Source organism: Erythrolamprus reginae, chromosome 2, assembly GCF_031021105.1.
Source record: "Erythrolamprus reginae isolate rEryReg1 chromosome 2, rEryReg1.hap1, whole genome shotgun sequence".
Taxonomy (NCBI): domain Eukaryota; kingdom Metazoa; phylum Chordata; class Lepidosauria; order Squamata; family Dipsadidae; genus Erythrolamprus; species Erythrolamprus reginae.
In genome coordinates this window covers 279,449,325-279,462,695 of record NC_091951.1, presented here as the reverse complement: position 1 = coordinate 279,462,695, position 13,371 = coordinate 279,449,325, and the positions used below count along the sequence as shown (strand labels likewise).

The 13,371-nt window shown below is 38.0% G+C and overlaps 1 protein-coding gene across 4 annotated transcripts; it reads right to left on the bottom strand.

The window, feature by feature from the left end:
* Nucleotides 1-945: 945 nt before the first annotated feature.
* IDNK (IDNK gluconokinase) lies at nucleotides 946-9,766 on the bottom strand. 4 transcript variants are annotated; one of them, XM_070742730.1, is made up of 5 exons: nucleotides 9,626-9,766; nucleotides 5,618-5,648; nucleotides 4,688-4,774; nucleotides 2,589-2,632; nucleotides 946-1,860 (listed from the first exon to the last, which is right to left on the bottom strand). In XM_070742730.1, exons 1-5 carry the CDS (start codon nucleotides 9,664-9,666, stop codon nucleotides 1,509-1,511), a joined length of 555 nt encoding a protein of 184 aa, XP_070598831.1. In that variant the 5' UTR covers nucleotides 9,667-9,766; the 3' UTR covers nucleotides 946-1,508. The 4 variants fall into 4 exon arrangements, with proteins under 4 accessions (XP_070598831.1, XP_070598833.1, XP_070598832.1 ...); XM_070742732.1 differs by having other exon boundaries at nucleotides 4,688-4,770; nucleotides 9,626-9,722; XM_070742731.1 differs by lacking the exon at nucleotides 9,626-9,766 and adding an exon at nucleotides 9,321-9,404 and having other exon boundaries at nucleotides 1,446-1,860.
* Between the last annotated feature and the right edge of the window lie 3,605 nt (nucleotides 9,767-13,371).

The following is a 13,371-nucleotide window of genomic DNA, read 5'->3' as shown; positions in this document are numbered from 1 at the left end:
AGGTTCAGAACTGACTCCCCCTTAAGCTTCATGGAATCTTACCTGTTAGTTGACTAAGCCTGGCAGTCTGGAGAGATTCCTGTATACTAGGCAGGATATAATAAAACAGTGAATTTGAACCTTACAGAAGGACTGGTTGTGCCCGACACTGGCAGGAGCAGAACTAGAATGGTGGGCTGTAAACATCTTCCTTTTTAATCTCTGAGTGGCTTTCCATACAACTAATCCCGGTAGCTTTATGAATCAACTTTATTGGTTGGGAGTAAGCAGCACAGTGTTACGCTGGTTCTCTTTCCCCTGGGGCGAATTCTAGATAGTACCTCAGAACTCTACTAACATGAAGCTGCTGCTGGGTTTATCTGAAAGCATGGGATGAAATATCAATATACCGATGTCTAGCTTTATCTCTTTACTCCTGACCAACCAAGGGATCCTGCGGATGTTTTCTCGGTGTTGGAGAAGGGGTGTGTGTGGATGAAGAAGAGCTCACCCCTATCTATCAGACCTTCAAGGTAGAACAGACTAGAAATCTAATGTCATCCAGGTACTATTTTGTAAAACTGTAATAATGGTTTCTAGATTCAAGCAAAGGTGCTGTTTGTCAGCTACAGGACCTTCAAATAATGAATGCCACCTGGTGGGACCAAGAAAGAGTATCTTTTGGTGGTTGTGCCTGCTGTTTGGAATATCATAAATTATCCTTAATGCTGTTGGCCTTTGGCAAAGCTTTGAAGAGGTAGCTATGAATCTGGGCTTAGGATCAGAATATGTGGCAGAATCCATGAGGTGGTGATGTTGAGGGATGTTTGGTTTTATCTCAGCTGCCAATTATGTATTTATTGTGGTGTTTATTATGTTGGGTTTTCACCATTGTCAGCCTCCCAGATTCATCATGCTGAGATGAGTGACTATATAATTTAAAATAAAATAAGGTGACAAAAGTGGTGAGTTTGATGTTATGATTTTGCCTTTTAATGCAAATTAAGATGCAGAACCCCTAGTAAAAAGAATATGCCTGAGCTGGATAGATAGATACAGAGTATGATTTTGCATTAGCTACCTTAGAATAAACTGTCCTGCTGCTTTAAATATTCCAGTTCTGCTTTTTTTGACAGCATTTTGCTACTATTAAATTACAATGGTAGTCAATTCCAGCTGATCCAAGGATACTGCTATGTGTTTTCTGATATTCCCTTTTACCAAATGCAGCAGCAGTCTTCTCTCACTCAGCAAGTATGTGAAGTATACAATTGCTCACCAAGAGTTTGTTTCACCTTACATTTTGAGCTGCAATTTTTAAAATAAATGACAATATTATGATATCAAAATTCTTACATTAGATATAGGATAATGAATAAAACAAAAACTAGGCAGGGTTAATTTTCTATTCTTGCTACAGGCATAGTAAATAAAACATAAATATGTTGCTTAATCAGGAGAATAAATTGTGCGAGAGTAACATTTATTTGCGGTAATCAGGCTTCAAAACAAGAAAACCTGAAGAAAGATCAGTACAAACTTCTAAGATGACTTTCAATTTCAGATACTATTTCTGAAGGAGACTTTTCCAAGTTAACATTGATAAAGTTTTCTGGCGCACAGGGAGGTTCAAGCGTATCAAATTGAGATTGGAGTAAACTTGGTGGCATGAAATGTCCCCTCCTTTTTTCTAGACGGCTGGCAATGAGTTCTATTGGCCCTGTCAGGTGGACAAAAAGGATCTTTCTTGGAGCGGACTCCTTTTCTTCTTCTGGATTGTTCAAATTCTGACAACCAGCCTCTCCATTCTCCAAAACGCACCGATACAATTTTTTGAGAGCTGAGCAAGCTAAAATGACACTTTGTCCAGATGCATGTGCTCTGAAAATTAGAATTTGATAATATTTATGCATTAGAAAAATTGTGTGTGTGCGTGGCCAAACTTTTTTTAAAAACTGGGATTAGGCATTCAGACAATTAACATATAATAAAGTATTTTAAATTCTCCCATGCAAAAATTCTGTGTGTAGTAAACTGCCAGAAGAAAGGCATCCTGACTGATGTCCCAATTCACCAATTTATGCAATTATTTAGTTTGCAACGACATAATTTGCAACACATTTTGCAATGACATAATTTGCAACACATTTTGCAACTAAATTATGCAACACATAATTTCCTCACTTTTTCAACTACTATTCTTTTGGAACCCTGTTATAATCCATCCCTTACTAATCACGTTCAACAAATCCTAATCCAACACTGAAATGCGCAAAGCTAACAATACACTTATTATTAACAGGTTAAATCTATTGAAGATCAATATACAGCAAACCTTAATAATATAGAAATTTGTTTCTGACAGTCATGGAGACACAGTGCTACTCAACGGAATTAGGACACCTCTTTCTCTGGGATATTTTACTCCAAGCCATGTTCTAAAATTGTTCACATTTAATATTTAGCATTTATGCTTATAGGTGCATTAGAGAGCTGGGAGTTTTGAAGATGTTCACCAAACTCAGGACACTAAAGCTAGAAGAACTGCATGCTCAGCAGAAGAATCTGTTCAAGACCATTTTCATGTTACAATGGGCACATTCTTTTACCTCATTAATATATCATGTAGGTGGCAAAGCCATGGTATCCTATCCTAAAAATAAAAAAAAAGATAGATTAGTTTAAGCAAATGATGCATATTCACCTGAAATAATCTCTATCATATGCAAAAGCAATTAGTAATTGCAATGTATAATATTTCCTGTTAGAAATCTTTAAAAAGTATATCAGAGCCTCATTATACTAATGAAGATTATGTATCAGCTTCAACATTCACCTCTTTATCTATGGAATCAATTTCTGCCTCCTGTCTCGTGACTCATGAATGAGGCAAGTCCGTCAAAACAATTAATACATTTCTTGGTATAATCCAATTAAGCTCTTATCGTATTCAGTTTTCATAAATGAGCCGGGGTGGCGCAGCAGGTTCAAATCACTGGCTCAAGGTTGACTCAGCCTTCCATCCTTCCGAGGTAGATAAAATGAGGACCCGGATTGTGGGGGCAATATGCTGGCTCTGTTAAAAAAGTGCTATTGCTAACATGTTGTAAGCCTCCCTGAGTCTAAGGAGAAGGGCGGCATAAAAATTGAATAAAATCGAAATCGAATCATAGCTGCTTCTGAAAGTATCACAGTTTTATTTAAATGGCACTAGACAATTTTTATAACTGACAGGTCTGACGTTTACCAGTGTTGAAAGGTGGATGGAATATGTGTTCACTTACTAAAAAAGAAAGCAATCACCTTTTCAAGAAATTATATAATGTCCGCAGAAAACAGACCACAAAAAGAAGTAATTCATAGCTCTTAGTCTTTTTTTGGTGGTGGGGGGACATCAGTTCAGCTGTATAAATGATATATAATACCAAGCACATTTTGTACCTGCCATGGAAATGCTATCACTAACATTCTGTCATAGTTTGGTTTCTCCCAACAATTTCAATAACAATTTCTATTCAATAGTTCAGCATGGATCAATATTGTAATAGTTAAATAAAACAAGAATATAAATCTTAGTGCACTTCTATCCCAATCTGAACTATTAATATAATTGCTGCATATTCCATCTAACTCTTCTTTCTTAGTCATTATACAATTTATTTAATAATCAGATGATGTGCCTGATACATCCATGTTTTCAAAGGCTGTTGACAATTTGTTCTAGTCTATCATATGAAAAGCCTTAGAATAAGGATGTAAAAATAGATGCATTTTTGGAACTCCTTCATTATCCACTCAGTATTAGCAATGTGACCTCAGGTGCCCCTGCCTCTTCTGAAATCAAATTCTGTACATTACCTGTACATTCTAAGTAGAATCTCTGGTCACAAATGCTTCTGACCATGACCAAATTGGGATCCAAGCAAAATATTCACAATTTTTTTTCTCTGCAGCCGATTTCCCCTTCTGCGCCATTTTTTTCCGTAAGCACCAAATTTCCAAAATTAGTTTCGGTCACGACCAAATCGGTTTGTGACCAAAGTTATGGAACAAATTATGGTCGTGACAAGAGGTTCCGCTGTATTGTTGAAATCTAGTCACGAAGTCTTGTTTGTTGACTTACTTGCACGCAAGACAGGTGCAAATATTTAGTAGTTGCAACATTCTCCAATAATGCCTCTTTTGATATTGAAATAAATAATTTCCACTCCTTGGCCCATTGCTATAGCTTCCATATTTTCTTGTAACTTAAAGCAGCATGCTAACAGCATAGCATTAAGAACTGAAACTGCAGGTATTTTGTTAATTCTTACAACGTTTAGAAACATTTTCTGAGTCCATTTAAGGTCATACTTGTGAATGTCTCATTGAATAATTAAATCTATGTACTTAATGTATGATCAATATTGGATTTTTTTTTTAATAATTCAGTTTACTGAAGGAGCAAAGGAATGACTAGCCAGTTATCAGTTTGGGAGAAAAGATTCCTAGCAAAGTCAGATGAATCAGATCATCTAAGATTATTTTAGAAAAGGACTGACACCCATGGAAACAAAGACATCAAATGACATAGCTTTGAAGAACAGTATTTAATTCACTGATCTGTAGCTCCAGATCATTCAGTTTTTGTGCTAATAAAGTTTCTCCAACTCCATCACTACTAATTTTGTTTCTTAGATGAAAGTGACATCAAGACTATGTACAATACCTGGTCAGTTAGAGATATTCCTTCAGCCATTTTCTTTTTGTTCTCCTCTGGATGATAGTCATCACCCTCATAGAATTTCCAGCCTAGCTACACAATGATGGATACTTTTAAGCACAGGCAATTGTTACAGTACAGTAATTGTATATCATATATGATTCACATTAATAACATAACAGATTTCTCTCAAAATTAAAGGTCTGCAAATTCATGAAATAAATATATCTAGTAGTATAGTAATATACATACATGCTCTCTCCCTCCCTCCCTCCCTCTCTCTCTTTCTCTCTCACACACACACACATACAGAGTATTTTATGAGAATATTTTTTCTTGTCTCAGGTACTTCCTGACTTCCTTAACCTCGTGCCTTTCAGCTACATTGGGAATGACTTCTTAATTCCCCAACAAGATTATCTGGTATTTGGGAATTATAAATATTAAGACTAACTTGCTTCATGGGCATCTATTAGAGGGGCAAAAGATAGTATGTGTGATGACATAGTTATGTAAATGCTGTAACTTGTGTCAGATTTCTTGATGCAAAGTACAGTATTTACGTGGTTATAAAATTACATTCTAATGTAAGTTTGTTGCGAGATGATTTGCTGTGGCTGCTGGGACCTACAAGCCATAGAAAATCAACCTAGGCCTCAATGCTATTGTCCGCAACGGCAACAGAAATATAATTTGTGGGTTGCGTCACTATTTTTGCCTGTGCATGTCAAGGTAAACCAATAGCATAGGTGCAAAATCAAGGCTACTTTTGAATATATAACCAGTAAGAATGATCAAGGAACTAACATTCCAATACTTTTAAGAATTTCCTATTTATATGTTATGATTGCACTGAGCTAATACAGTTGTTCTTCATCTTCAAAGATACTTGTAAGAAATGGTGAATAAACAATCAACAATTAAACAAATAACTACCTTATTTGCCAGAAGTGTGCCCACTGTGGATCTGTGAAATAAAACAAGGATGTATAAAAAATACATTTAAAGAAGAAAACATTCGGTCTGGATAAACACATCATGACAGGTTGTTTGATTTGATTTATCATCTTTCATGAATCCAGTCTTCTAAAACACAAGTCTTGATTAGAGGTTTGCTTTCCATCTGTGGCCCCCAAACACTCCCAAGTGAACAGGGTTGAAATTTTAGAATGATTTATTGGTTGAACCGCCCACTCATAAAGAATTCCTAGTTTCTAATGCAGTATGTATTAGTTTCTTCAAATTATATGCAATTGTTCACTATTTCAATAATTTCCAAGAACAAAAAACAGATGTGCAGTTCTATTGAACATTTTGCTGATTCCCCCTTTCCTGCAACTCTTTATGCTCCCTGAAAGATCCTCTAGAAAAACGGGAATTGGGATTAAAGATTATGAAATCAAGTCTTTTCCTATCCCTAGCAATAGAGTTCTAATGTACTTTAAAACTTAGCATGAAGTCTGAGTCAATTCTCAAGTCTTATTTATTTTACAGGCCTGCTGTGGAGTTAATGCCATATAGAGGATAGCATATATGATGATGGGATATAAATATAACAATTTAAAAAGCAATTACGGACAAAATTCTCGGTTAAAAGTTGATAATCACCAACACATGTATCTATACAGATGACACTTTAATCCTAACTTATTTAAGGATTATTTCTCATAGTGGATTTGCCAAACAACATTTAATGTATGAAAAACTAGCACAGATATTATCTTGATTGTGTATTGTATATAGTTAAATTTGTAATCACTTTTGAAATACTGGCTGTTGCCCAATAATCAAATGGAAAAAAACCATGATTGCATCTTTGGATCATCTGACCAGCCACCATGAAAAAGCATGCTTGGTATATAATTTTCACACTTCCATGGGTATGATGGAATGTGCATAATTTTAATAAATAAATAACCAAGAACACAAAGTGTAATAGCTGCAGATGTCTACAACAATCTTTCATCAAAGAAGCAACTCACAACTCTTTGCAAGTTTATTCTTTCAATGCTTTGCTCTATTCTTTGGTAACTATTTGGACATCTCTACTATGAAAAATCCAAAAGCAATTAGCATATTTAGACAGTAATCCTATGTAATATAGTTATTTTGATTAAACAGAACTTTAAGAGGGAATCTGAGTAAGAACATCTACTTTTTCAATGTAATATTTGATGTATGGTGCCAGATTAATTTTGACATGTTTGTGTGGGTGGTGAACACACCCATAGTAATTCCTTTATGCAATACAAAATTATATTTTCACATCAGAAGATTCTCCAGCAATGCTATTAGGGAAAAAGAATGCTAAATAATGTAGACAAGGTTTATATAAATGTAAAGTATCTGTAATCAACATAGTGAAAAATAAATTACTTCATATATTTAATATGGGTTTTTTTCAACCCATTTGTAAACATTTCTTATATTTGTAACCTCAATTGGCTAAATGCTAAAATAAATACCATCCATGTATTTTCCTATTTTAGTACATTATAGGAATTTGTCTCAATTACAAATAGCTAATGATTGGCTGATCAAGGACCTGGATATAAGTGCTGTTTCTGTATTGACCGAGACTGACTCAATATTGCTGTTATTCAGATAGTCTGCTGCTGCTTCTCTTCAGTAAAACATTGCTTGTGCCACACAAGTATCAGTAGACCTTATTCAGTGAAATATTTTAGACCCAGGCCAAACATACTCTGCATCTTGTTAGTCCTGCTGTGAATGTTTTGGTCACAATACTGTATGCTTGTTCTTGATAAGGTTAGCTGCATAATTATGGCAAGGCTTTAAACAAAGAAATGACTGTCACTCTTTTTCCCAAAAGTGCTTGGGCGTAAGTTCTAAAGAAAACACAAATAAAGAATGGTGCCATATATATTTCTGGAATTTGGATTACAATTATATATTTGCAAATACAGCTGTGAATGCATTTTTGCGCATATATTTGTAACATTTCTATCCTGCTTTTTATTGATAATTTCATTGATAAATAATTCAGTGGCAAACTAATCTGTTCAGTACTTCAAATTCAAAGGCAAAAAGCTGCTTCAAGGATGCAAACCAAATGCATATTTTCCTGGGTTGTGTAGGAAAGACACTTTTGGTTTAAGGAGATGCCAAAGTTCATTCTAGAATCCTGTGTCTTACGGCCTCTGAATCCTCCCAGTCCTTAATAATTCAATGCCTATCATATACCGGTGACTCTCCTGGCCATGGGGGAATATATGATTTGGAGGGCATCCAATGGTTAATTTAAGTTTGAGCATGCTATTTATGCAGCAAAAGGTTTGAACAGACAAATTGTCAAGCACCCAGGCCACTCTCCTAGACATGGGAGCACATCCTGAAGTCTAGTAAGATGCCATTTCCCAGATCCCTATGTGTAATTATTATAGGGGATTATGGTGCATTTTGTTTTCCTGCACAATACAGGTAGTCCTCTTACAACTACAATTGAGCCTGAAATTTATGTTGCTCAGTGAATTTAGCCTCATTTTATGTCCATCTATGTCCGTGGGGTCGCTATGGGTTGGACACAACTGTGCAACTAATAATGACAATGAATTCTCTTGCCGCATTGGTTAAGTGGATCATTGCAGTTGTTAAATGAGTAACAGAGTTGTTAAATGAATCCAGTTTCCCCATTGATTTTGCTTGCCAGAAGGTTGCCGAAGGGGACCGCAGGACACTGCAACAGCCGTAAATGCGAGTCAGTCATCAAGCATCCAAATTAAATTGTAGGACCACAGGGATGCTGCAACAGTTATAAGTGTGAAAAATGGTCACAAGTCAAGTTTTTTCAGTGCCATTTAACTTTGAACGGTCACTAATCAAAACTGTTGTGAGTCAAGGACTACCTGCAATCATCTTTTCATACATTCAATTGTTCGGCCTAAATGAGTATCAGGAGTACAAAGATGTACCATTTAGTTAGTTTCCACAGAACCAGGTCTTTGGTGTTAGAAAGATGGAAGCTTTACAGAAATGAAACTTGAAATGAGAGGGTCGAACGACCGTTTCACAGGGGTCACCTAAGACTACGGGAAAAGACAAATTTCCCATGGTGTTAGGAACTAAAGCTTCTACTCTGGCACCTTGGAACATATTTTTACAATCCGACCAATCAGGCATTTACAGTGGGGGTGTCCCTCTGACCTTCCTGCCAATCAGGTTAAAGCTCTGTTGGGAGAATTGGGGCTAGACTTATGGTTGGGGTCACCACAACATGAGGAACTCTAGACATTAGAAAGGTTGAGAACCACTGAGATAAGTGATTGTCCAGAATCTTCTTAAGAAACATCCAGTGATAGAACGATTTCTGGAGGCAAGCTGCTCCACTGGTCAATTGTCCTTCCTGTTGGGACGCTTCTCCTTAATTCCAGGTTGCTAGTTCCTATAGCCTCTCCTATATCTCCTATTTCTTCTCTACTATATCCTCTGTAACCTTCATTGTGTATTATTGTGTATTGGACAAAATAAATAAATTAAAAATTTAAAAAGACCGGATACATAAAGGTAAAGCTGACCTATATTTTGGATTTTTACTAGGATTAAAAGACATCGGGAATGACTTGAAGTGCCCGTAGCCAAAACGCTGGGCGTGTTTCCTTCCTTCCCGTGTACTGCTTACCAAAGACTCCTTGCCGCCGTCTTCTGCCCTCCCACCTGGGAATGGGGAAGTTCGACTCCCCGCCCGACAAAAGCCTCCCCCGCTCCTTTTCTCAGGCAGGTCAAAGACGACCACCTTCCCTCCCGCCCCCTCCCCCAGTTCCTTCGGCAGGGAGACGGCGCTTCTGAAAGCCAGAGGAGCCGCTGCCCCAGCTCCCCTCAGCGAGCGCCGCCGAGCCGCGGCCACAGAAAGCAAACTTCCCTCCCTTTGGGACTTCCGGCCGCGCATTACTCCCCCCCCCCCCAATTCCCAGAAGTTGCGCTTACTTCCCGGAGCCGCTCACTCCCATGACCACCACTAAGACCATCGCGGGGCGCTCGGGCGGCAAGCAGAGGTGTTTGGTGTCTTCGGCTCGCCTTCCTCGACGCCCGTCCTTTCGCCCAGCCTCTTCCCTCCCCTTCTCCGCCTCTTGCAACGGAGGTGTCACTGCTGGTTGCTTAAACCTGGACATGACTCCCCCCCCCCGTTCGGGTTTCTAGATGTATTTATTTGTTTTAATTTTTAAATGCAATGGAATCTAACTTTAGATAGATAGATAGATAAATAGATAGGCAGATAGATTCCATTAGATACTGTACTTTGTATTAAATTGGTACAAATTTGTTGTTGAGTCAGTAAGTCGGGTCCAACTCTTTTGCAATCCACAGCCCATATAGTATAGTGTGTATGTAGTATGTATGTATGTATGTATGTAGGTAGGTAGGTATTTGTTTGTTTGTTTGTTTGTTTGTTTAGATTTGTGTGCCGCCCCTCTCCCAGGACTCGGAGTGACTCACAACAAGGAAAACAATACAATGAATACAAATCCAATCTTTAAAAATCAGTTTAAAAACCCTTATAAAAAACAATCATACAAACCAAACAAACCATGCATAAACTTCAATAGCCAATGGGTGTGCTAATTTCCCCAAGCCTGGAGACATAGGTGGGTTTTCAGGAGTTTATGAAAGGCAAGGAGGGTGGGGGCAGTCCTGATCTCCAGGGGGAGTTGATTCCAGAGGACCGGGGCCACCACAAAGAAGGCTCTTCCCCTGAGTCCGGCCAGACGGCATTGTTTAGTTGACGGGACCCGGAGAAGGCCAACTCTGTGGGACCTAATTAGCATTACCATTTAGCATTTAGACTTATATACCACTTCACAGTGCTTTTCCAGCCCTCCCTAAGCGGTTTATAGAGAGTCAGCATATATTGTCTCCAACAATCTGGGTCCTCATTTTACCAACCTTGGAAAGATGGAAGATTGAATCAGCCTTGAGTCTGGTGAGATTTGATATAGCATGCCATTCCTCCTTGTCCTCCACTTGTCTCCATAATTTGCCAAACTCCCATTATTCCTACAATAGATGATGCTAACTACAGGTTGGCCTCAATTTATGACCACAATTGAGCCCCCAAATTTATATTGGTTAAGTGAGAAATTAATTAAGTGAGTTTTGCCCCATTTTTGCCCCTTTCTGGACACAGTATAACAAAATTGCTGCAGTTAGTTAGTTAGTAAAACGATTACTAGTAAGTTAGTAACAACATGGTTGTTAAGTGAATCTGGTTTCCCCATTGACTTTGCTTGTCAGAAGGTTGCAAAAGGGGATAATGCGACCCCTGGGACACTGCAACTGTCGTAAATGTGAGTCGTCAAGTATCCAAATATAAATCACATGATCATGGGGATGTTACAATGGTCACAAGTGCGAAAAGTGGTCATAAGTCACTTTTCAGTGCTGTTATAAATTTCAAATGCTCACTAAAGGAGCTTCTTATAATTTGAGGACTTCCTGTAAACTCACCCTATGTCTTCCCCTTGTCCTTTTGCCTTCAGGCTTTCCCAACATCAGGACCATTTCCAATCTTCTTGTTAGGTGGTCAAAGCATTTGAGCTTCAGCTTTAGTATCTGTCCACTCAGTCAGGGTTGATTTCTTTAAAAATACTACATCTAATTTAGTTTAAAATTACAGTAATTTATTGTGTGTGTGGGGGGGGGAAGGGGTTGTTAGCTTGGTTTTTGGTATAAGAATCTGAGTTTATTTTAATATAACTTTTTTTTTAAGGAAACTCCACTGGAAAGTTTGTTTGTTTGTTTGTTTGTTTGTTTGTTTGTTTGTTTGTTTGTTTGTTCGTTCGTTCGTTCGTTCGTTCGTTCGTTCGTTCGTTCGTTCGTTCATTCATTCGATTTTTATGCTGCCCTTCTCCTTAGCCTCAGGGCAGCTTACAACATGTTAGCAATAGCACTTTTTAACAGAGCCAGCATATTGTCCCTACAATCCGGGTCCTCATTTTACCCACCTCAGAAGGATGGAAGGCTGAGTCAACCTTGAGCCGGTGATGAGATTTGAACCGCTGACCTACAGATCTACAGTCAGTTCCAGTGGCCTGCAGTACAGCACTCTACCTGCTGCGCCACCCCAGCTCTTGCTGACTATACTGACTTCAGTGTAATATTTCACCATGCTCCTAAATTAAGTAATGATGATTTCCAGATTGGTCCCACATTATTTATGCTGAAAATAGTAAAATGTATTGTGTCAATTCACACAACTTATTAATTTAGGAATACCGTAATTTAAGAAGAAACTTTTATTTTCTCTGGTTACTATAGGAGGCTATTGGAGATATATTGGGGTGTTAGCATTGCATTATTCAGGCTTTGTACAAGAAACTTAACTGATCACACTGGCTGAACACTCTAGATCAGTGTTTCCCAACCTTGGCAACTTGAAGATATTTGGACTTCAACTCCCAGAATTCCCCAGCCAGCGAATGCTGGCTGGGGAATTCTGGGAGTTGAAGTCCAGATATCTCCAAGTTGCCAAGGTTGGGAAACACTGATCTAGATGCACTAAGCCATAAGCTAGTCAACCCATTGTAGGTTGTTCTCTTTATAGTACTGTACTTCAAAATAATTCAATTCATATTTAACAAAAAGTTAATATCAGTACAAATTTCAGGACAAGTGAAGTCAGGAGAAGTGAATTCAACTTGGCAACTGGTTCATACTTAAGACCATTAAGTGGATCAGTGCAGTTAAGCTGGTAACACGGTTATAAAATGAATCTAGCTTCCCTATTGACTTTGCTTGTCAGAAGGTTGTAAAAAGGGATTGTGTGACCTCAGGACACAGCAATGGTCTTCAGTATGAACCAGTTGCCAAGCATCTGAATTTTGATCACATGATCATAGGGATGCTGCAAAGGTCATAACTGAAAAACCGTCACAAGTCACTTTTTCCGATCCTGTTGTAACTTTGAACGGCCATTAAATGAACTATAGTAAGTCAAGGACTACCTGTAATTGGAAGGAATTGTAATATTGTTAAAGATAAAATAAATATGCTTATAATTGTGCATGGATTAAAACAAATCTTGGAATGAAATCATTGGGGGGGTTTTTTACTTTCAATTTTTAAGGCCACCCAATTGCAAATCAACTCAAGGCTGTATACAAGGAGATTAAAACAGCAAAGATCCTAAAAGATAAATTCCTCATGCTTGGGAAAACCAGAAACTTCAAACATACCATAAATTAACTGATTCATAAATCACTCAGGCCCTGCCAGAAGTGTTTTAAGGCATTCTGGAATGATAGCAGGGGTGAGGCCTGCCAGCCTCAAGAGAAATATGATCCAGGAGCGATGTTGAATCCAAGTTAATTGTCTATAATTTTAGCGTATAAATGGTGCATCCCAACACATTTCTATTTTGAAGACTACTGTGTTAATTGGCTTTTTGTCAGACTAAATGGATGTACTTTATAAGATGTGTGTTTTTGAGTCTGTTGACTCGTGGTAATTGCCTAAATTAGTCCTTTTAATTTTCTTAGAGTTCTTTTCAGGTGGGGAGAGGGAGTAGAATGTTTAACTCCTTAGCATCAGAAAGTGTTAATATAATTGCATTGGCATCCTTTGGTTTTGAAAGACCATGGTATCATGCTCTGGACTACCCAGAGCACAAAGCCTGGGTAGGTTAGTATGGAGGATAGACTGTTAGCAAAAGCAGCAGATCCCCCCTCTCCACGTCT